A 25063-nucleotide genomic window follows, 5' to 3' on the forward strand; every position below is an offset into this window, starting at 1 on the left:
TCTGAGGTTTGGATGAGTAAATATTAAAGAATGTGCTAAAATTAGACAAAAGGCTTTTTTACATGCATGTTCCGCTAGATTTCCAAAAGCGCATACATACCGATCAGTAAAAACTCACCTGTGTATACGAGTGTGTGGTTTCTCCCACATGCCGCAAGCCTCACCTTTTCAGACTTTAAAGCTTAAATAAAAGAGATAAATAAAAAAACACTAAGATTTTAATCAATACCAGTTATTTCACATTAAATGTAATGTAAAATAGAGCAACACAAATCCCACTATTGTACATATTAATTTTCCAATTATAGATTTATATATAAGAAACTCAGGTGAAGGTAAAGAATTAATTCGGCAGTGGCACCAACACAGACAGAGTATATTTTTAACAGTGTTTTCTCACAAACAAAGCTGCAGTCTTAAGCTGCATATCTAAATAATGAAAAGATGCATTGTTTATCACATCCCTTTACTGCCTTTGCTTGCTTTTGTTACACTTTAATCCCTGTGGAACCCATTGTACTTTTTGCAATACATTTCGTTAGTGATATATTACAGATTTGCGAAAAACAGAAAGAGAATTTAAAATAATGTTGATCTAGTTTAATTGCGTGCCATCTACATTTGTTCAAAGTAAAAGCCCAAAGCTACCTCAGAAGAATTAAACTGCTTTTGTTTGGAGGCAAGAAATTAATACTTAAGGGGATCCAAGCTGTTTGGTAAATTGCCAAATAATTCACCATATTCCCCAGGCAAGCATTTCATATGAAGGTATGAATAAACTAAATCAATTATGTACTGCTATGAGCCGTTTCTTGATTTTCACGTTTTTTTCCTGTCTATCACTGAATGTGACAGCAAAAGGTATACTTAAATGTAGGCTCTGAAACCTGGTCACTAAAGGCAAAAATGTTACAGGAACTGTGAACGACACAAAGAAGGATGTAAAGATTTATGCTTGGAATAACAAAGGGATTGAAAAAAAAAAAAAAAAGAATGGATCCGAGAACAAAACCAAAATATGTGAAAGAGTGAAGGTGTTAAAATGGGCTGAAAATGTTGTAAGAAGAACAGAGCAAAGATGGACAAAGTAAGCTATCGAATGGATCACAATAGATTAAAAAATACTTAGAGGAAGATCACATAGAAGAGGGAAAGATTAAATAATACATTTTGCAGGTGTGAAAAGGTAAGCTATAAATCGAAGCAAGTGGTAACATCTTGGGGAGGCCTTCATCCAGAAGTGGATCGATATAGGCTGATGATGATATATATACAGACGGGTGACAAATTAAAGGAAAAACCTGAATAAATGAGTGGAGGAACATAACGAATGCAGATGCCTACAAACAGGTGTACTGCATGATACAATTACGCAATTAACATCCTATCCTGCTCTGTGGCATGTATACAAATGCTGAGCAGGCCCAGTTGACCTCGATTTTGGATCAAGATGGCAAGAGGAAAGGATCTCAGTGACTTTGAAAGAGGGTCATTATTGGGGCACGAATGGCAGGAGCTTCAGTCACCAGACGCTCAACTGGCTCGTGTTCTGGACAAGTGGGCGAGTGCATGTGTGGGACACCAAGAGAACGGGACAGGCCTGACTGCTGCACCCCTTAAGTGAGGGGGTCCGGAGGCTCTGTTATGCTGTGGGGGGCATTTTCCTGGCATGCTTTGGGTCCACTTGTCTCCTTAGAGGGAAGGGTCACTGTAAATCATGACAAAGTTATTCTGAGTGATCACCTTTATCCTGTGGTGACACATTTCTATCCTGAGGGGAGTGGTCTCTTCCAGGATGACAATGCCCCATCCACAGAGCACGAGGGTCACTGAATGGTGTGATGAGCATGAAAATGATCATATGAATCATATGCTGTGGTCTTTGCAGTCACCAGATCTCAACCCAATTGAACACCTATGGGAGATTCTGGACTGACGTGTTAGACAGCGCTCTCCACCACCATCATCAAAACCCCAAATGAGGGAATATCTTTTGGAAGAATGGTGTTCATCCCTCCAGTAGAGTCCAGAGACTCATACAATCTGTGCCAAGCACCTTACTGAGACACTTTATGTGGGTTTTTCCTTTAATTTGTCACCCGTCTGTATACATAGATATGAAACCAAAGACAATGGTGATAATATTCCACAGCAGTTCTGTCCTAGGCAGGGAAAGGGAGATGCAGAGCTGTTAGTCTGGAGGTAGATTTGCACCGGTGGCCATAAGACCACTTCACAGATGCTACTCAAAAGCCCAAGAAGGTGTGGTTGCAAGTCCCTTCCTCACTTGATCTAATATCAAACACTGACACAAGACCCCACGTGAGCGATGGGATTTAGACTACAGAACCTTTCTGTAGAGAACATCACGCAAATAGCCGTGCGTCTGCTCACACACAAGCTGGAGAGCGTGTGCATGAGCAACAGGTCCTGTGTTCTGGAGAAGCACAAGCAGAGAAATCCAGCTGCTCCAAAGCGGCCCGTTTACCACTGTGTGTAAAACACTTCTGACAACAGAGCATCAATCTCCGCTCATAGCTGCAGGTTCCCTTCGCTAACAGAAGATCAGAAAACACACAGTCTGGTGAGTAACGCTTTTTTAATGCTAGAATTATACTGGAAATAAGCTGTTTTTTGAATTCACTCTTTGTAGTGAAAGTAGCCTCCACAGCACAGAGAATATGTTAGACTTAATCCTGAAAGAAATGCACCACAGGCAGTATAACCAAACCAGTTTCAATGATATATTTACACATATTTGAATGATCTTCTTTTCACATTCATTCGGCACTGGTTTCATCTCATTTCATTTCAAGGTCTTACGTTTATTTAGGTTTTGTACACCTGTGCTTCAATTGCTCCGATGTCTACACCACACAGTAAAACAAATTATTCCCCGATGTGCTCAATGCCATATTTAGATGCTGCAAGCAAAATTACATTATATTATCCTTTACCCTTAGAAACCAACACCTATATGGCAGGGTGTTAATTTGATCTCCTGTGTTCATGGGGCCTTAACTAACCTGCAGCTCAGTCCACACACAGTCCGGAAATGATGGAAGCTACTCTGCTGGGTATGTGGCTCATTTTAATATAAAACATGTATTACCTTTGTACTTACAATATAATTCTGTAATAATTACTAGAAACAGTCCCAGTTATGTTTTTCTTTTTCCTTCTGTAAGTAAACTAATGTTTGATAACAGTGGTACCTGCCCAACCGGTTTTTTGTTAAATAATAATAAGTTAAATAATGTGACACAGTAGTGTGGGGTGTAGTAATGAATGCCAGATATATACAGAAGGAATCAACCCCACCGTGGGAACTCTTTTGTAAAGGTCCTGTAAGACACCGCTCAGCCCAGGGCACCTGAAGGTTAATTTAGGGAAAGCGCTTTGCATTGTACCTCAGGGGAAGTGCAGGACGACTTTTGGACACATTGACGTTTTGAAAACCTGAGAGCTATGTGGTTAGGAAACCGACCTGGATTGGATGACGACCACAATACCGCTCTTCGATCCCCCATTGTGGATTGTGACGACAGGCCTGCCTGCCGGACTGGCAGCTCCGCTCTATGTTTTTATCGGGAAAGCAAGGTGGCCCGAGTGTAGTCAGCAACACGAATGAAGTAACAGAAGATGTAGAGTAAGTGTCTGTCACATCAGAGCAAGTCAGCTCCGATCTCTGGACCCACGCACTCCGAGCCCGGCACAGCGTCACAGTAACGACTTACGTTTATTAACATCATCTGCAAACACACCAAGCAACGGTTTTAACGTTCAAAAGGTACAACATGATCTGACGTCCGCAGGTGGGGTCACATTGAATACAGCTCAGATTGCGGCAGAAGGAAATGCACAGCATCCACTACCCAGCCAGGGCGAAACGGGTTAAATGCAGCCAATCCAAATTGCATTTGCAAATATAGGCAAGCACGAATTACAATATCCGCCCTCCATTTCGACCTGATCTGAGCGTCGGCGCTGTTGATTGAAGCTGTCGCCGGGGGCTCAATCTGCAGTACCCCAGCTGTTCTCAATCCGCTGTAAACGCGCTCACAGGGGCATACATCTGATTAACTCGAGTGAGTCAGGTTGAGCGGTTACCAAGGAGACTGACCCTTCTTGCAGAGGATTCGGAGGGTCTACAGAATGCCCCCCCCACTACATTTAGCCCGCTCTTGGATTATTTTATTTTTTTTAAGAATATTTCCATAACTCTTCAAGAAAACAACAAAGGTTTCCCTCTCTGAGGATGATTTTAGATTCAAATTAAATAAACAAACAAAGAAATTCGCCTCTCTTTGGAGGTATCTGGCCTCACCCCGGCCCTCAATTCCACAAGGTTACTGTGCTTTTATTATTTATTTATTTAGTATCCCCGTGCAACTCAATATATTTATATTGACGGTGGACATTCATCGCTTGAATTGACCCAATTAAGCTTGCATTCCACAATGAAACAAGGTAGGGACATAAAGAGACTGCAGCCAGGTTCACATTGACAGTACACAACTAATGAGGATAAATTACCATCTTTCATTTTACTTTTATTCTTTCAAATTGTTTTTCTTTTTACACTGACTACTAAATATTTAATTGCACATTCAGCTGCTAAGTCTGTATGTGTCACCGTATGGCAGACAATAGTGTAGTGTTCCCTGGACCATCAGGCCTACAGGAATAACAAAGTAAGATATTTGATCATGTTTGAACATTTGCAGAGAGTTTGCTGTTAAATGAATTGTTTTGTTATCCCATCAATATATTTTCACCTCCTTTAAAGCTTCCTTCTGATTTGCTGTAATGTCTATGAAACTTATTTCCAGGACCCAGATTTATTATGGTTCCCCAGGCCTACGATTTCAGTAAATCTCATGTAGTTAGCTTCTTACTTGAAGATTACTCAAGATTACTGACCAGTCCAGACTGGGATTATCACAACTATCAAACAGGGGCAATACTGAAACATCCTGTTACATCCTACTACCTGCAAACATTTGCTTTTCCTCTCCTCAGATTCAAATGAAGCACATATGGGCTATAAGGTTTAGACAAATACATTCTTACTAAATTTGTATTCTATTCCCACAATTTGCAATTGCCTTGTGGCCATGACACTTAACCAAGTTTACTGAAAAGCACAAACAGGAAGGACAATCTTCAGATTTCCAGGCAAAAGTGCAATGCCCGTTTCATTAGACACAGCGAGGTAAGAGGCAGCAGCTTGAAACGCCAGCTAAACAACAGAACAATCTTGACATACTTATCCAGGGTCTGTGTGTGTGTAAAACAGACAAAGGACAGACAATGGGCAGGGTGACTAACCTTTCACACAAGTGGGTTTGTGCACAGTGTCCTTTGTTCCCAGACCCAGCTGGCCCCAGTTATTGCTGCCAAACATGTACAGCTTCCCATTGTCTGTGAAAGTGAAAGGATACACAGTCACGAGCCACAGCACAGCAAGACATTGACATCAACAGATGGGCCGCTGAAGGGGAGTGGCACCTACATGCTTATAGACAAACAAACAAAAATCCTAAACATCATAAATCTGATGTGTTGCCAGATAGCTTTCTGCAAAACATTTCACTCTAAGGCCACAAGTCCACAAGTTCCAATCCGCAGTGAGGATAGTCTACAGGTAGATGGTTCCCTTGAAAGAAATTTGCATCAATGTCTGTTCACGATGGCTAACAGCACAGGTATGGCATCACAACTGATGCTTTTAGCAGCACATTCACTGGCACAGTGCATTAGTATAACTCATAACTTATACAGAATATACACACATAATAAATATTACAATGACCACAATTCCATTCATAGCTGGAATGGTTCTCATCGAAAACACTGCTAGACAGTAAAAGGAGAAGAAATGTACTTTTTTGGGGTTAAACAAACTAACAAACAAGAACGAGTACTTCTTAAGCAACAGATAAATGTGCATGTTTAGACTGGCTACTAGTGATAGTGTCTAGCATCGATGTATTTATAGTATATAATGTAGTCTACATAAAGTGGTAGTTTCCATGAGGAAATTGTGTTTTAAACAAACTTTACAACATCAGAAAAATTATGATATCTGAAAAGTTTGGTCCATAATGTAAAGACTTAATTACAGACACTTTTAAAACTTCCCCTAAAATAATCATCCACTTGGCATGGCTCAGCAATGTTTTCAGTTGAGACCCTGTGCAAAGAACCTTCTGCTTTTGAAGCTTTTCTCTTTTGTGTTCCCTACATCTTACATGTTACACATATAATCTTGAAATATCTAAATAAATGAATGACAATTTTTTTTTTTTTTTTAAATATATATCTTTTCATAGGTACTACTTAATAACTCCTGGCAGTGTAATCTCCTGCCAGAAGACATCAGAGGTACAGAGCTGAAATTGAATGAACAGTGTTTGATTGTAAATCTGCCTTATCGAAATCCCAGGTACACCTTTTGTTCTCCAAGTCTGAAGTATTGCACAATTTATTGACCCGAGGCGAGTCCAATATAAAGCAGAAATGTTCAGTTTATGTCTGGAATTAGCAACTTCCCAAACAATCTGAGTCAGTTACAGTTCAAGTTACCTGTTATAAGCGCTGTATGTTCATCCCCGCAGGAGATCTGGAGAGCCTTGTCATTTTTCAACCAGAATTTGCTGGGGACATTATCTTCAAACTTGCTTTTCCCAAAGGTAAATACAGCACCCGATTCTGCAAAGAAACAAAAAAATGAAATCTATGGAAATGGACTGCTGCCCAAAGGCTTGAATTAAATCTGCAACCTTGGCAGTAATTGCAAATCATGAACCCAGAACTTAATTTATTTGGGGAAGAAGCAAGAAGCCTCTTGCAAACAACAAGCTGCCAGCGAGTTCAACTTTATAAGCCTAGATATATGGATGATGATCTTTTACAGATATCATATTTTAACAGAGATCAGCCTAAATGGATAAACAAACTTTAATTGTACATTAGTAAATATGGTATTATTAATAGCCAAGTCTTTCTCTTTTTTAAACTGAATATCTCATAGATCAGATCTTAAGTTCCTAGTCTTGACAACAAGATTCCCAACCGATTTACTTTTTACACATTGGTACAGCTAACTAAAAGATAAATAGTTATTACTAATATGTGAATCTCTGTGTGATACTGCCTAACAATAACCCCATAGCATAACCTAATTTCAACCGTGCAGATCTATATTGTCTACCACTCCTTGTGGTCTCTAAGGTACAGCATTTTCCTGCGGCAAAGGTTTCTTTGACTTAATATGCTGCCAGTTTTAAGTCCATAGAAACACTACAGGCAAGTGATCTAACAATCTGAAATAATAATCAATTATTTTAATGGTCCATATAATCTGCTCTATCTGAGACGTAATTAGGTGTCAAACAATCTGTTTTGACTCCATGCGCTCCATTAGCCAAATTGTTTTCCACCCTCACCCGCCCATACATTGGGAACAGAGGATTTAATCTTTTAATCCATTTCTCTTAGAAGGGAGTGTCTGGTGTACAGCGGTGTTCATTAGTACCAAGAAAATGTAGATTTATTTTTAGTTTCTGACACTAGGATTTCTACTTCTATGCAAACAAAGGTTTAGTCTTGAAAGAAACAATCAGCCTGAGCAGCATTTTCACAAAACATATGGTTATTTTATTTCCATGTTGAGCAGAGACAGACTTCTGGGTGTGCTTTGATTGTAGACAACTTTGAAACAGTAGAAACAGGCCCATCCCGGGTCATTTGTATTTGCAACCTGCCCAGAAACCTCTAGGCCTTATTTACATAACCTGAGATAGACTTCAAAAGATCATGAAGCACCTTGCACTACAAAGCACTGACTGGATTCCCTATTAAAAATGAGAAATTAATATCACAAATAGAAGATAAAACCGCAGCATGTCCATTTCTGGTCAAGATGCCACAAAAGTCAATACAGAATTCCTGTGACTTCAAAACCAGTATCAAAGCAAACTTTAGGCAAAAATCACCAATATCTTGAAAGGATGCTTTTTTTTACTGAAGAATTAATAATATAGGGATACAGTTTAGAAGTGGCATCAAACGCATATTTTAAACTGGACAGATCGGTGTATATAACTCCATGGGGCGCCAAATCTGTTTTCCTACTTCATCTTCAAAGAGAGAAAAGTGAATAGTTTATTTTCTTGTGGTTGTACTAAATACTTACTCCATGACTAGTACTAAATATTGACAGCTAATATTCCTTTCTGCTGCCCAACAATATCACACAGCTGTGGTCTGAAAAGCTCTGTCTGTTCTCAGGTTAATTAGTCCTAACAAGGGATAAGAGCGGAAAAAATGCTTCAAAACATGTTGTGTGTATGTTGTGTATTTGTAGAGAACATACAGCTGCTCACAGAACAAAAATGTGTTCCTTTCTAACATTTACAGCATATAACTCAATGGGAGTTTACAATTGGCAAATAGTACTCATACTTCCAGTTGTATTAAAGAAAAGGTATTGTCACAAAACAATGTAATGATATGGTACCCCACGGCAAGACAGCAAGTGAGGTGAAACCAGACATTAAAACTACTACTAAAGACTATTAATTAGGGTTTGCCAACAGTTGCTAGAGATCCACAGTCTGCCAGGATGTATATACAGTAAGTAAGTACTAGAATAACATCTATAGATACTATTATGGATTAATGAGTAATCCATGACATGACAGAGGATGAAGGTAGAAGCCAAATGTAATTGATACTCAGGTGCAACTCATACCACAGTTGACTAATCTGTGCCATATCACATTTTGGTTGTTTTCCCTTTATTTGCTCAGTATTTACATGTTTCAGGGGAAGAATACCGATTATCAGTTAATGGTATTTTTTATTGCAATCAGTGGTGAAAAAGGTTGACTGTCCCACGCAGCATGCCACAATGCTCACAATTTAAATCAATCAATTAATCCATGTAATACATTTCTGCCACTTCCCTAATGTATAGCTATGCGCCCATTTTTAATATAATTCAAGTAAGGGTGGTACTGCTATTCTGCTTGTTGCCCATCCACTATGAAATAAATGCGTTATTGTTCGCAGCTTACATGTTAAAAGTAAGTGCCGATTCTCCAGATCACCTTCTGTAAATGTTTTCGCATTTTGTATTACATTTGTAAAATCAAGAATTACATAAGACAGTGTGTTCAAGTGAGCAACACAGTGCGAATGGCAACAATGTGTCCATGCAAGTGATCAGCAGTGACTGTACAAAACGTGAAAGTAACTGCATCCCCCACATCAACGTGCAGAACAACTTCAGCTCCCAGAAACGAGAAAACAGAATAAAACCACAGCTCTCGGTCGGGTAACCAACTATTGCATATATTTCTACTTATGAATGGAAACACCTAATAATCCCCAGTGTAAACTCTAATAGTTAAAAAACATCAAGATTGCTCCGGTAAAAACATGCATAATAACCATACATATATCTACCAACTGATTATATTCTGAATGAACTGATTTACAGCTATGGTGCAATCAAAACAAAACATCGGCAATTCGTCCCACACGACAGGGGATGTCTACTCAGAGGTCCCAATCCCAGCCGCAGACTTTCACTCAGGTCTTCCCGATACGTGTCGTGTTTTAGTAAGTGGGTGCTGTAATTCACTCACCAGGGATCTCGTCCTCCGCCTCCCCTGCCATCATCTTCCTCGGCTCTCAGACCTGCTGCTGCCCCGGAAGTAAACAAAGTGGCGCCTCTAGCAACCAGCGCGGACACGTGTTTCACTCGCTGAGATTGTTACTTTTTAAGACACTTTGTATCAGGCAATGTGGTCGTTACATTGAAATCCCCGTGTATATGTATAGTCATACGGTGTACAGAGATGTAGCATATGATTTGGCTACCACTCTGACTAAGCCGGACTAATATAACTAACCTGCTTATGTTTGCATACTATTAGTGATGCATTGTATTTCCTAAAGTAAATTCTACTACTTCGATTACAAACGATCACTAATATGAACTTGATTACCATAAAAGTAGCACATATCCAATCATATATCATGCATAACTTTCCCCAGAGACTTTCACTTCTACTTGGATTTGCTGACCACTTATATACGTCCATTAATTAGCCTAATTATGTTTTGTTATCATTATTATTTTATTTAATAGCAGACGCCCTTATCTAGTGCGACTTACACATTATAAGAGCATACGACGTGCAATAATACAGTACCGTTTGCAAAAGTGTATAGGAAATAAACAGTAACAAAATATAAATCCTGCATCATAGAGTGTAAAAGCTAATAAGTGCAGACATGATGTTATGTGAAAGTTAAGAGCAAAGGGAAAGGGGCTTAGGGGATATAAAATATAAGCAATACGAGTACTAGTAAGTCTTGTACGTGTAAGTATTGTTGCATGGTAGTGTTGGGAACTCATGTATTATCACCTAAGATGGCACACTAAATATTACGATCTGCTGATTGATGCATGTGCCACAGTGTCAGACCCCTCCCATCCCAGCACAAGTTTTGCAGCTGTTCAGCGCTACAGCTGAGGTTGAATAGCCTACACCTAAACCTGTCAAAAAGGCAGAATTGTTGCTAGGATCGAGAAATTACAAGTCTCTTTTCATTTTAGTTCCGCGCTATAGAAGCAGGGAAGATTAATTGTAACTTGACAGAACCGCCATGTTTCGTTTCAGCAACACTTTAGTTCGTGCTCTGAAGAGTGTGCAATGCACTGCTGTGCGGGATTTGCGGTAAGTGCGCTACTGTGCAGCGCAGTCTCCTACACTGGCGCTTACCTGTGCATTGGGAAATCAGTCACTGGTTATGTTGGCATTATTTATTTGCAAACTGCAGTAGAAACGCGATTATATTCCGTCGTGTTGGCATTTTCAGTGCAGGATCAGGTGTTGCATCAGGTCTGATATAGAAATGTTCTTTGAGCAGATTGAGATGTTTTGGGGGGTTTGAATGTGGTCATTTGACAGCCACCTCCCGGGGTAACAACAGAAACAAAATTAGAATTTGTCTGACATCACTAAAATTGTCAGATCTTTGTGTTAAGAAAGCAAAATATCAAAAATATCAAATATCAAAAGTTGTCACTGTATTGCTGTTGACACTTCAATACACTAGCAAAACACTGGCTTGTTTTGTGAAATGAAAATGTTGCTTAAGTTTAAAGATCTCTGCCTGGATTTGGTGCTTTTGTATTCTTTGCAGTGTTGGAGGGGTGGCTTTAGGTGCTGTGAATTTGAAGGGTCGCAATTTCATAACCCTAAAGGACTTTGATTCGGAGGAGATAAAACATCTTCTGTGGACATCAGCAGACTTAAAACACAGAATTAAAAAGGAAGGACAGGTAAAGCACCCTGGTTTCATATGCATCGCTTCAAACAATCCGCAAGAGTACCACTTGCTGCTGTGTGTTTACTATATTGACTATTTAATTGATAATATAGTTTTGAATGCTTTGTCAGTATGTTGTAGGTCTATAGAAAACCTTTATATTACAAATTTGCTTCACACCCAGAAATTACATTGGTACAATACACTGATATTGAATGAAGCAAAACATTTCTAATCATTAATAACTGTGTTTTATGTGCAGAGGTATATCCTAACAAATGTATAATATGTTCATTTTGTGTATGAAAAAGGGGATTTCTTAATGTGTTGACGGGGAATGAAAATCTCATCTTGTACAATGCAAGCAGCAGAAAATAATATTGATTGCGTTGTGTGCACCTAGCAGTGAATGTCTTTTTAAACCTAAAGAAACTCTCTGTCTGCAGAATCTTCCTTTGCTTCATGGCAAGTCCATCGCCATGATCTTTGAGATGAGGAGCACCAGGACTCGGATGTCTACAGAAACAGGTTATTATTAAGCCCTTATTTAAAAAAATAAACCACCAGTTTCTAGAAGGGTATGATAAAGTTAAATATTGTCCCCCAAGTCACTGAATAACAGAATTTATCCATTGTAAAACATTTTTAATTACATTCAGACAACTGGATGCATTGGTAAAGATGTTTAATATTTTAAAGGTGTTCTTTCTCTTAAATTCAGAAGTCCTGTTGTTGCCAAAATAGTAATGGTAATACAGGAGTAGGTTTGAATAAAAAAAGAACAGTACTGTCTAAAGTTTTCCTCTATTGTACCTCAAGGCATTGACTGTGGGAAAATAATTAAATGATACCCATTTATAACTTTAATCTCTGTCTTGGATGTGCGCCATAAAAGTGCTGATCTGTCTGATCTGCCAGGACTGGAGTGAACAATACAACTGCAGGAATGGCACAATGTGTGTGGGGCCGCAGCCATCACTCCAGACAAAACTACACACTGCAGCTTTCAGGGTTTTGTATTTATAAACGATTGATCATTTTCTTTCAGCTGCCTGTTTGATGTGAGGGATGTAAGATTCTCATGTATGATAGGGTAGAGGAGGAAGTGGTGGGCAGGGGGGCTGCAACAACCTGAGAGCCCCTTTGGTTCTCCAGCACGTCTTTCCTAATAGCTGTGTCTCGTTCCTTCTCTGCCCGAATGAAGGGTTTGCGCTGTTAGGAGGGCATCCCTGCTTCCTCACGTCTCAGGACATTCACCTGGGGACCAACGAGAACACCACTGACACTGCCCGGTGAGTGCCGTGTGGCCGCGTGATGGCATGTAACTGCTGCCATGTGGTTGGTGAGGGGACAGGGTGGAGGCCCGGGACTGAGCAACACTAATGGTAATGGTTGATGTGGTGGTCTTGTTTTCAGGAAGGGAATCGATTCAACCTAAACTGTCTGGAACTGAGCTCGAGGGGGGGTGGATGAAGGCTCACGGTTCCGTCAAGCATTTCACATTAGTCTTCCTGTTTGTGACCATTACTTACCCAAAAGCCGAAGGAGAAGAAATTAAATGAAGTATTCAGTCTTCCATATACCCGCACAAGTCATGTATCGGTACAGTCAGATACTGATCTTAAATTAATTACATGACGGATGCATGTTGCGGGACAATCCCCTGTCTAAATGCAAAATATATTATATTCCAAGGCCATAGAGAGAACAGAGTCATCTTGTATATAATAGTATGTTCTTTAGAAAAATTTTAGATGCGTCTTCCTGACTGGCCATCTCTGTAGCGCTTAAACAATTTTGGTATTATTTTAGTTAAATCGGGCCCTGATTATTCCTTTTCCACCTAATCTATTGAGGGAGTACATTTCTCCCTATCAATGCAAATTATAGATCGTTGAATACAAAACAGGTATGAAATTAATATATTGGAATAAACAGATCCAGTCTTCTCCTCTGAAACACATTTGATCCCGAGGAGCTTCAGACAGATCTGCTAAGTGAGCTTGAGCATATCTGCTTCCCTTACGTGAGCACACACTCAATGAAAACATGACGGCCACCTAATTACTAAGCTTCTCCCGCATTCAGACTCGAGGGCAGCTGAGCTGTTGCTCTGGAAATTAACCCCGTCTACCAGTGTGCAACGCAGCCTCAAATACTACATGGTATCGCAATCATATCACTATCTTAATGGTGGAGGTTTTCTGAGTTACAGTATTCACATACCTTGGTTATATGACGGAAAAGCACGGTCCAAAGAACTTAAGCAACTTTAGAAAAATCAGGATGGAACCCCTAAATGGGCGGTTAAGGAGAGCAGGTGAGAGGTCGCATCTCCTGAAAATTACTTTATCACAATTAAGTCAACACAAATTCCATTCAACTTTTGAACACCTCCAGGGGTGCACTGCTTCCTGACCCACCCAATGTAGATGTTTTGTAGGCAGGGTCTGCCCATATTGCCCTGCTTGGCACCCTTTCTGCCAGCAGCTATGTGTCTGCTGTTTTCAGCTAATGATGCCCCACCAGGTGGCGAGACTGTTTGTCATTCCAGATGAGCCTGTTGCTCACTGACGCACTCCAGAGACAGGGGCTGCGCAACCTGCCGGCCCAGCTGCAGTTTGTTCCTCGCGTCTCCCGAGGGCTGCCGAGTCACCGGTGCGGCAGCTGCCAGCATCTCTGGGCTCTTCCAGTGATCTTGATAATTTATTTGAAGTGCTTATTGACCATTTTTGTCTTGTCGATTTTGAATTTCATGGGAATCAATTAAGATATTCTGAATTCTACTCTAGTTTTCCTTTTCATTGTTTTGTATAGGATTTGGGAAAGGTGTGCTTATTGGAAGTCATTGTACAATATTTTACTTTGTATGCATGTTATTTTGTCACTCTCAACAGGCCACTGACTTTTGCATTGACTTCTCCCAGGCATAATAGGCATGTTTACACTGCTATTTCTGGTCCGGATCAAATGCATTGATTTTACCTGATAGAATAATTCTTGATAGAGCTCTGTGTTCTCAGGGACATATAATAAAGTTGGGACTTCCGTCCTAGAGCACATACGAAGCCCCCCCTGGCGGCTGAAAGTTGATCCTGATTAAATGGCAGTGTAAACGCAACACCACTGATCCTGATCAAAAGTACCGATGCATTTGATCCAGATCAGAAATTGCAGTGTAAACGCACTTATTGACTGCAGAGACAAGGAGTTCTACCTTTTGAACAAATCAGCCAAAGGTTGTGGTAGTTCTGTGAATACAAGTGATGTGAGCTGAGTTTGAAATCCAGATTTAATTTAATTTTATATATTATGTACTTTTTTATAAAGCTTTTTTCCAGTTTAGTACGCATAAACAAAATAATGAATGGCTCTTCAGCTTCTCTGGAGCCGTGTGGTCAGTCCAGTCAGGACACGCCTAAGACTGGTTTGAATTGCAAACACAAGCCACATGAGGGCAGTCCTTCCAAACTGCGTCTTTGGGCAAAACGGGGAGGTCTGCACTCTTGTGTATTTCCATTCTTGTGGTCAGTTTGATGTTATGACCGCAATTTCAGCTTATGTATTTTAAAAAGGAAGACTGGAGGTGTAAGGGGAATGATTTTAACCCAGGCCTAGATCTATTGTATGAAAAATACTTCCTCCCCACCGAATATCCAGAATGCCTTTAGTCGTTGGAAAGCGGGTGAGGTGAATTTCCGAGAGTGGGCTCAGTATCAATAGATGCGACAAGATGGGATGGGCTCCACGTGGGACGCTTCTGATAAGCTGCAGGTGCTGTGGCACACTGAGTACATGTGAGACACTCGAGTGTGTCCCTCTGCGCTCTGTGCTGATGAGACTGGGATTGCAGGGTAGCACTGACTTGTTTTACAGCAGGAGAAAGCTGTTTGCACATCACGGACTATTTCAATGACATGTGAACCTTTAATCTCCCCCTTTAACAGCCAATGTAGTGTTCTTTCATCACCATTTATTTTATTATTAAATTAGTTTCCTTTCCACTGCAGTCTTCAGTGCTTCCATCCTGACATTGTAGCTCTCACTGGAGTTAATTTAATCTTAGACATACAGGTTTGACATCAGATTTTAATTGCACGGGGTATAAAATCTGTCTTGCTTTGAACCTGCAATGTATAATTCTATACGAGCCTCTGCTTGTATTTAAATTAGTAACCGCTCCAAAATAGCTTTTTCCCCTCACAATATGTCCATGCTCATGATGTGAAGACCAGCTTTCAGCGAGACTTGTTCTCAGCAGGTCGACCAGATACAGACATGTTGGACCAATTCATGACTAGCGTATCTGTGATATATAATAACTGTCAGAAATCCTCATTGTGTGCGTATATACATGTTCACATTACTGAAAGGTGAATGTCCGAGAAGTGGGGTTTGAGGCTCAGGGCTGGAGGGAGGTCCTGACCGCAGTCTGCCTTCACAGGGTCCTCTCTGGACTCACAGACCTGATCCTCGCCCGGGTCAGCAGACACTCAACCATCGAAGAGCTATCTAAGGAGGCCTCTGTACCAGTCATCAACGGGATGTCCAACTTCAACCACCCCATTCAGATACTGGCAGACTTCCTCACTCTGCAGGTATAGTACGACTGTGGGTAAACAGTGATTGTATTACCTCTGGGGTACTATAGTATAGGGAATGCGTCCTGATTGTTGTCTGACATTAGATATTCATTGTTAAGTCAAGTGCCAGCAAATCTGTAACACCCAGCGTTAACATTTGCACATAAATGCCTTGTAACCCTGTTCCTATAACCATGAGAGATGTGTGCCTTGGCAGCCAGTCGTCCTTGGAGTATAAAAATGGTTTCCCTGATGCCATATGAAGGTACATTTGTAGACATAGGTTTTCATCTGCTCTGACAAACGAAGACATTTTTAATCGTTCGGCTGGTCTCTCGCGGTGAATTAGGAATTGATTTGTGTGGTTTTCCACTTCCTATTGCCAGGCTTTTTTTGTGTACCTTTGATTGAAAATGAAACTTAGTGGGAGAAGTAGAAACCATATGTTTGAGACTTTGTAAATCAAAAATGATCATTCAGATCTCCACTATTAGCGGAGTGTTTCTGGACTTGTCCTACTCCCAGCAAATTCGAAGGGAAGTTAGACCCCATTCATCAAATTACCTGACACACTGCACTACTGACACAATAAGACAAAGATAAGCCCTCGCATAATTATGACTTTAATATTCCTGGTATGACTAATGTTTTCATGAGTGAAGCCTCTTAACACGGTAGCCAAATGCCCTTTCAATACCAGAAATAAAACGTTATGAAGATAAATACATGAAGAATATTCAGGACAAGCCAGTTCTTATGATTTAAATGTTTTGCTCCTGTTTTGAAGGAGCACTATGGGTATTTGAATGGCCTGACGTTGACGTGGATCGGTGATGGGAACAATATACTCCACTCCTTCATGTTGACAGCAGCCAAACTGGGGGTCCATCTCAATATCGCAACACCAAAGGTAAATCGGTTACTGACACGGGTTGATTATTATGGCATTTGTATGTCATGTTTTCTAATTATGCTTGGAATATATTTTTACTGGAATAATTATCAGCCACAGAAAGGACAAATGGTGTCTAATATAATTTGTCTAATTTAGTTGAGGTCATTACAGCTGTATCTACAGACGGGTGACAAATTAAAGGAAAAAATCAGAATAAATGAGTGGAGGAACATAATGAATGCAGATGCCACCAAACAGGTGTACTGCATGATACAATTAAGCAATTCACATCCTATCTATGGCATGTATAAAAATGCTGAGCAGGCCCAGTTGACCTCGATTTTGGATCAAGATGGCAAGAGGAAAGGATCTCAGTGACTTTGAAAGAGGGGTCATTATTGGGGCACCATAGGCACTGGTCTACAGAGATGTGGAGAAAAGTGATATGGTCAGATGAGTCATCCTTCACCACATTCTCGTCAATTGGGCGACAACTTGACCCCTACAGTGAGGGGGTCCGGATGCTCTGTTATGCTGTGGGGGACATTTTCCTGGCATGGTTTGCGTCCACTTGTCCCCTTAGAGGGAAAGGTCACTGCAAATCATTAAACAGTTATTCTCAGTGATCACCTTTATCCTATGGCGACACATTTCTATCCTGATGGGAGTGGTCTCTTCCAGGATGACAATGCCCCATCAACAGGGCACGAGGGTCACTGAATGGTGTGATGAGTATGAAAATTATGTGAATCACATGCTATGGCCTTCGCAGTCACCAGATCTCAACCCAATTGAACACCTATGGGAGATTTTGGACCGGCGTGTTAGACAGCGCTCTCCACCACCATCATCAAAACCCCAAATGAAGGAATATCTTTTGGAAGAATGGTGTCCATCCCTCCAGTAGAGTCCAGAGACTCGTACAATCTGTGCCAAGAGCATTGAAGCTGTTCTGGGGCTCATGGTGTCCAACACCTTACTGAGACACTTTATGTTGTTTTTTCCTTTTTTGGTAAAATAACCAGTTTGGACTTGACTTATTTGTGTTGCAAGCTGTGAATGTTGTATATTAGGCTTTAAATTATACTTAAAATGTCTCCTAAAAATGTGCATGTTTGTTCTGGTAGTAAATCCTAAGTGTATATATTTTGTACCTCACAGGGATATGAGCCTGCAGCCGGTGTGATTCGAGAGGCGGAAAAATTATCCAAAGAGGTGCTTACTTTTCTTTTCTTTGCTACAGACAATGGAGTTTTTTTTTCTGCTTTCATCTTTTAGCTTATTTATTTGATCTGTTGCTGAAGTGTGAACTTGATTGTATTTACCATGAAAATGCCATAAATTATTGATTAAATGGACAAAAATTCATGAAGCAAAACATTAAGCTGAACTGAAAGAATTTGATCCATTTCGACGTCTCCTTTTGCAGTTAAGTGAGCTGCAATATATAAAAGTGATTGCAAATTTTAAGCTGTTAGAATACATGTGTATCCAGCTCATTCATTTGAAATAGTGGAGTGCCTGGTCCTGTCAGTTTTAATTTTTATTGTCATTATTACAAAAACATTGATATTTACACTCCTCACTACTGAGGGGAAATTAATTCTCTGTCTGGAGCACCGTACTGTGGCTGTTCATCGCCACAATCGTTTTGGTACTCCTTTTATCTCTTCTAATTAATTTTGCGGGAAGAAGAAGAAAGAATCAAACTCTATTTGTTCAGAGGTAGTCATGGAAACATGATGAAGAATTGACCAGGTTTGGGGCGGAATTTTTATTTATTTCAGGACTTCTTTAAACTATAAATAAGGGAAACGACTGAAACAAAAATTGTTCATTTTGATCAGCATGGGACCAAGTTGCTCCTGACTAACGACCCGTTGGAAGCGGCTCGTGGAAGTAACGTGTTGGTGACGGACACGTGGATAAGCATGGGGAAGGAGGAGGAGAGGAACCAAAGGCTGAAGGATTTCCATGGTTACCAAATCACCATGCAGGTAGAATGAGCTCCGAGTCGTACAGCACGGCCCCAAACCTGTCATTGCGGTGATTTATTAAAGCGATCCGCACAGGGATGGATGGAGATTAACAACAGCTGTGGACTCTGCCTTAATTGTGTAAGCAGAATGGGATGATTTTGCAACCTGTCTTTATCAGAGAGAGGTAAAGGAAGAGTCGGTTATACTTTATTAGATCACGTATGTTGAAAGATTAAGCTTTTCCTCCTCTTCCTGGAAAATGCCTAAAAGGTAACTGAATGCCTTCTAATAGAGAATTAAAGTTAAAAGCCTTCCTTTAATATTCCTCTTCACTGCCAAGTCAAGGCTTTCTTTTACAAATGAACCTTCAATCAGAGTAAGAAAGGCTTTTAACCGCAGTTCTGAACGATTACATTTCAATTATCAATCCAGCGATGCTGTGTTTTACCACTAAATTGTTCCATGCATCCTGTCTGAAATCCTTACCTCAGAGACGATCACAAAAGCAGCAGTTCATTGTTAATGTACATGTTATCAGTTCACTGGAGCCCTTTCGCATGTTAGGCAGGGCTGGGGGGAGAGTAGGGAGACTGATGGATGCTTTTTTGGCCTCCAGACCGGACGCTTGGCGGCCCCTGACTGGACCTTCCTGCACTGCCTGCCCCGCAAACCACAGGAGGTGGACGACCAGGTCTTCTACTCCCCCCACTCCCTGGTTTTCCCAGAGGCTGAAAACAGGAAGTGGTCTATCATGGTAGGGTTGCCCTTTGTCTGCCTGAGCCCAGATGAGCGTAGTGTCACTTATCTCCCCAAACCAGAGTGCTCTGCTCACATTTTATCTCGTGTCTTAAAACAAATGTTTACCGGATCTCCCAGGCTACTGGTGCCACCAGAAGTGTCTCCTAGATTTGGGCCGTGCTGGTTTACTCCCTGTGACACTGAAGATCTGTTGAAGCAAAACCTGTCCGTTATGGCAAAGGAGTTGACTGGACATGAAAAGTCGTTGGACAGCATGAGATAAAAGATGTGAAGAATAGAATCAAATATGTGGGAGATTTTCTAACCCGGTTTCATTAGTGTAATTAGCATTGGCAAATTGTGCATGTCTATTAAAATGCATTTCCTTGAAACTGCAGTCAGGTGGTACAGAGAAATGTACTGCTTAATGTAATTAATTAGTCAGTGTGACATCGCATGATTCTCAGAGTGAAAAGCAAGACTTCTTAAGGATGTATCGCGTTAGACTAGTTATTTTTAAAATGAAGAATCAACTCCACTAATTATATTTTCTCTCTAGAGTCTACTCTAAGAATTACACTCCAGTACACCAGCTGACTAGTTAATTACTCTGCATGTCCTGATTGCAGTTTAATGAGTGTAATTGTAATGGAAAGAAAGTATTAAAAATCTCAGATTTCTGTGATTTTAATGGAGAAATGGACGTAGATTCACATTACTAATTACAGACTTAAAGGCAGATGATGGCAAAACAAAATGAACGCTGAGCCTAGGTAGCCGTGTGTATATTTCACATAAGACAACCCCAAATATTGAGTTTGTTTTGCTAATTAAAAACAAAACAAAATATTTTCTCCCGCTGGCTATAGTTGTCTGTTGAACAATACCTAAATGTCTGAAGTGTAATGCATATTTAAAATGGAAAGTATTAATTTGGTTTATAGTTAACATTTTATCTGAAGGTGTATCTAGTTGAAATCTTATAGATTATTGGGCTCAGTGGTTAAAAAACCTGGCAAGCATTATGTTTTCAAGGTCCAGATGGATTGGGAACACCCTTCCCTAGGAGATATCTGGGCTGTAGCCTTGAAGGAGAGTCTATCTATTCTAGAACATGATTATCGGGTCAGCAGACTCTGTGACTCAGTGATAATGAAGCTGTTTCCCATTGGGCAGACGCCACATTATTAATGGTTTCCTGATGCTCTGACCCACTTGGGTAAAAAGATATACTAGTGGAACAATTACGTTGGGGAGAATTGCACATTGCTTATTTTCTATTGCACTGCTTTACTGTGTATTCCCTCTTGCCCATTTGTTGTACATTTCAGAGATGCAAAATGCTCTGATTTAAGATGAAGAACAGGGTCCAGGTTACAAGAGAAACATTTGCACCTTTCAGTAATGGCACAGGTTTTATTTGGCTATTAAACTCCATCAATCATGCGTTGGGGGTAAATCTGATATCCTGCCCCAATATATCCTGTGTGTGATAGTGACGGCCCTGTTGAATATTAGTCTTTCTTGGGAATTCACAGCGTACAGGGCCATTATAAATATCTCTTGCATTATAAAATACTTTGGCATCAGTCATCCGCTAGTTGGACGTTTGCAATCTGTGAGATGGAGATCCGTATTGTTTGCCGATGCTGCATCAGGGCAGCAGTCCTGGCTGTGAGTCCGGGAAGACTCAATTGTAGGACAATGTCTGAAGGTTAAGATGCGTTGAGGAGAGGCAGCACCTATCCCCGAGCTGAAAGACCTCTCGAGCGTATCTCTGCCAAACATCTCCACTACATAAATTTTAATTAACCCAGCCTTTCTCCTCCTCTGTGCCTTTTTGACTTTCTGATACCTTCTGATACCTTCTGGGTTCACAACAGATTGTCAGGTTGAAGAGTGTAATATCAGACACCACTGTGCCAGTTTTTACGCTCAGCTGCAAACTGTTTTCTGCTTCTGGCGAATTAAGACTCATTTCATCAAGGCCTAAGAGAGTTATTTTTCATAAAGCTAATGACTTCATGAAACATGTTGATGTGTTGGTGAGGGGATGGGGAATCACTCGCTCTCTGTGTCCCGACCAAGTGAAGTGTGTAGAGCACAGTCTGCTCTGTTTATCTTTCTCTTTAATGTTAGATTGTTTTAGACGTGTACCTCAGAACAGAACGCTTTACTGTAAAGAAATCTGACACAAGAACATTTATAGTTTTATGTATTTTCTCTATTGTAACACTTATTTTCCTTGTCTGTTCCCAGGGCCTGATGGTGTCTCTGCTGACCGATTATACTCCCCAGATACCAAAGCCCAGGTTCTGATCCAGTGGCCCATGGGAATGTACATTTCTTCTAAAACATTATTTATTCTTAATATGCAGTAACGGAAGAAATGAAATAAATGGAGGGATACTGTCTTACATGAGTTTGTCAGTGAAAATTGTAAGAATACATCTTTTCACAAAGATATTTATGCTTTTGTCTTTTGTACAGTAATTTAGGAAGTGCACATCCTTAAAATGTGTATATTTAAGGGAGACATTCACAGTTACATCTATGCTGGATGCTCATGTTACCTTCTTACTTTGCTTTTCTCATAATTTGTAATGTTTCATCTTAACATTGTTCATGTGATGTCATACACAAAACATTCAGGATGGTTTGTAAAAAGCTTGTCTGTGAAACCCTATGGCTGATGACACTTGTTTGTGTAAATTAAGCCTGAATAGAAGGCCAGGCAGCTCTTATTTCGTATATAGGTATAAGTTTTACCTAACACCCCAGATATACCCAAAAGTATGCCCTTATTTCAAAGAGAACCCGTAAACTGTTTAATATACGCTTTACCCCGTGTGTCCCCTTTATTATTGGTCTAGAGTAGATGGAGAGGGGGCAAAGCTGCATGTTTTCTGTTCTAAACTAAAATGTGATGGTGGTTTGACTTGACAATAATCACTACCCATCTTTTTCATCTGTCCATCACCACCGTCTGATTGATTCTCTGTTTTGTCAGTGCTGATATTTCCTGAGGGCTGCTCCCTGGGCACAGACCAGACTGTCCCTGTTGTTTCTGTGACATGTGACCGACATGTAGCTACTCTCATTCTTACTGAGCACTGGAAGATATCTGCCTCACAGAACAATGATGCAGGTTGTGTCACTTTGCTGTGCCAAAAGATTGCTACTGCAAGGATCACAACCTACATTGAAAAAAACTACTGTATATTCAAACCTCCTTCATAATAATAACAATAATATTGTATTCCCTTGCTGCCCCAGAGACGGGTGATTGTAATACTCATTGTCTGAGATACAATGAGAATTGTATCTTAAAATATGAATATGGTGTCTGGGATAGTGAGACTGTTGCATATTAAAATAATGTTAATTCAGGGGAATGAATAATATTTGAATATGCAACAGGCCCTTGCTGTCCCAGATCCAGACTATTAAATACTTCAATATGATATAAATCTTTTGTGAGGAATGCAATGCAAAATAAAAGGCTGGAAAAATAGTTAAACCATAAAGATGGAATAATTTGGGCAAACTTGAACCCATTCCTCAGGGAGGATTTGCCCAAATTGTATTCCAAAACATGGTTTATTTGTATGATATCATGTCTCTATATCTCAGGACTCTTTTTCTGACTTATAGGATTATGCATGGTCCATGTTTTTGTTATAGATGTATACCAGTTATGTCATATTTAAGTATGTTGAATATTAAGAACAAGCTATTTCAGTTTAGAGAGCTTTGGGAAACTCTAGTTAATATTCTGTCTTATAATAAGAGTAGGACTGGGATTAACTTGATCTCATACCGCTGGCTCCTATGTGCAACATATGATTTTTGTAGGCTTCATCAGTATAGGTTCAGTTTTACAAAACCATTGCCTACATTTCTGGTCTACAAGTCTTCTGCGAATCAAAGGTTTATCATCAAAGCTTTTTTTTTTTCCTATACAGCTATTACAAAAAATGTATCTCTTCAGAATTAAACCCATATTAACTCTGCAATTAATACACAGCCTGTAGTAGCCTGCTGCCTTGAGGGAGTAAAACAAAAATCTCCCAGCAGATCACACTGGTAGAAAATGAAAAGTTAGAGATGAATCCAGCACGTATCTGTCCTCCTCCTCGTCAGCCGGGAGCTCCAGCAGGGGGCGCAGCCGGGCGGAGGCGCTGATTGGCCGGCGGGCCGGGGGCGGCTGCGCGGTGCAGGACTGCAGTGGATCAGCTGAGCGGAGCCCAGTGGAGAATCACAGCAGCGCAACTCGGGCATAATCTGCACTTCAATTTAGTGTAGTATGGCATCCAGGAGAATGGAGACCAAACCAGTGATCACCTGCCTCAAAACGCTCCTCATCGTCTATTCCTTCGTCTTCTGGGTAAGCAGAGCCTGCGTTCCCCCGGGCTATGTCGCGTTTTAATCTTTGCTGTATCGGTATTGGACTTTATTCATGATTTCAGCGTTTAATTGAGCACCATTGCCAGTCTGTGCTGCGGTGCTGAAAAAAACCCCACAAGTGCATGTTTATGATGTCAACGATGGAGGCATTCTTGTGGGACAGCTGGGTAGACCATCTTTTATTTTGAGTATAGGATCTGTGCGATGTGCCTTTTATGTTTGCCCAGTATCTTGTCAACAAATACATAACGGTTTATGTCGGTATATGAATGCCTTATTGGAACCAACGTGCCATTTGCAAATGCTCATCTTAACGAAATCTTAATATTTTGCATGCCGTGCATACTGTTCATATTGACATGCGTTTGGATTTGGTTTACGACGTGTAATTGACCTTCGTAGATCTTATTGAGCGTAGAAAACGTGCGCTGCTGTGGGTCGCTGCATGCACGGCGCCTCCGTCCGCAATCGCAGTGCCCACCCTGCGCGTCATTTACTAATTTGAAGTTGAAAATGCAACATAAGAATCAGCCCGACCTGCCAACTGTCCTCTGAATCTGTGATGTGGGCTGACACCGCCGCTTTAAGATACCCGTTATCCCAGTGTCTTACATAAGAAATCCGCGCTACTTTTTTTTTTTTAGAATCTTTTAGAAAGCGATCGAACGTTTGGTTCTAGAAAAAAAAACTATTATTAAAAACCCTCGGCTACATGCGAATGAAATGCATCTTGTCAATGGGGGGGCATGCGAAATATCGACCTGTGTGTGTGTCGGTCTAGTTTGTGTAATGCAATGTTACATGTTTACACAATTCAATCCAAAAGAGCACATTTTATCCCCCTGTTTGTACACTTAGAAGATACAGTGTAGCAGCCTGTACGCATGTGACGGTGATAAAGAAACACCCTCTGTATCTGTATCTGTGCCGTGACAAGTCTCCTGTACTGGGCTAATGTAACCGCGTGTATGGGTGCATGTACACAGTATTTTGCAGTCTTGAAAATCTGCGCTTATAATGACCGTGTCTGCTGTGCTCATGCAAAGTCACATTTTGAAGTGATGGATTGGATTTCACACGGAGATGCGGGAGAGACAGTGTTGCTGGGGATG

General features: G+C 40.6%; 3 protein-coding genes across 3 annotated transcripts in view; 2 read left to right on the forward strand and 1 right to left on the reverse strand.

Moving 5' to 3' along the window:
• Positions 1 to 9717, reverse strand: part of LOC136751748 (X-linked retinitis pigmentosa GTPase regulator) — a 29925-nt gene extending 20208 nt beyond the window's left edge. The window contains exons 1-4 of the mRNA XM_066707542.1: positions 9657 to 9717; positions 6589 to 6714; positions 5332 to 5424; positions 119 to 181 (exon numbers count right to left, since the gene is read on the reverse strand). Of these exons, the coding sequence (XP_066563639.1) occupies positions 119 to 181; positions 5332 to 5424; positions 6589 to 6714; positions 9657 to 9690 (316 nt within the window). The 5' untranslated portion in view covers positions 9691 to 9717. The remainder of the gene's footprint in view (positions 1 to 118; positions 182 to 5331; positions 5425 to 6588; positions 6715 to 9656) is intronic.
• A 772-nt stretch (positions 9718 to 10489) lies between these two features.
• otc (ornithine transcarbamylase) lies at positions 10490 to 22010 on the forward strand. The gene is made up of 10 exons (XM_066706051.1): positions 10490 to 10754; positions 11224 to 11362; positions 11796 to 11877; positions 12554 to 12641; positions 15794 to 15947; positions 16720 to 16842; positions 17989 to 18042; positions 18675 to 18824; positions 19423 to 19560; positions 21804 to 22010. Exons 1-10 carry the CDS (start codon positions 10684 to 10686, stop codon positions 21861 to 21863), a joined length of 1059 nt encoding a protein of 352 aa, XP_066562148.1. The 5' UTR covers positions 10490 to 10683; the 3' UTR covers positions 21864 to 22010.
• A 1776-nt stretch (positions 22011 to 23786) lies between these two features.
• tspan7 (tetraspanin 7) overlaps positions 23787 to 25063 on the forward strand; it is a 61353-nt gene continuing 60076 nt past the window's right edge. Inside the window, exon 1 of the mRNA XM_066706052.1 lies at positions 23787 to 23931. Within this exon, the coding sequence (XP_066562149.1) occupies positions 23851 to 23931 (81 nt within the window). The 5' untranslated portion in view covers positions 23787 to 23850. The remainder of the gene's footprint in view (positions 23932 to 25063) is intronic.

This window comes from Amia ocellicauda, chromosome 6 (assembly GCF_036373705.1).
Source record: "Amia ocellicauda isolate fAmiCal2 chromosome 6, fAmiCal2.hap1, whole genome shotgun sequence".
In the NCBI taxonomy this organism is placed as follows: Eukaryota; Metazoa; Chordata; class Actinopteri; order Amiiformes; family Amiidae; genus Amia; species Amia ocellicauda.

Excerpts from the sequence above, each read along its gene's own strand:
- otc (XM_066706051.1), top strand. The coding sequence starts at position 10,684 with ATGTTTCGTTTCAGCAACACTTTAGTTCGTGCTCTGAAGAGTGTGCAA. Across the intron at positions 11,878-12,553 it reads TCGGATGTCTACAGAAACAG|GGTTTGCGCTGTTAGGAGGG; the intron begins GTTATTATTAAG and ends GCCCGAATGAAG. Across the intron at positions 15,948-16,719 it reads CAGACTTCCTCACTCTGCAG|GAGCACTATGGGTATTTGAA; the intron begins GTATAGTACGAC and ends CCTGTTTTGAAG.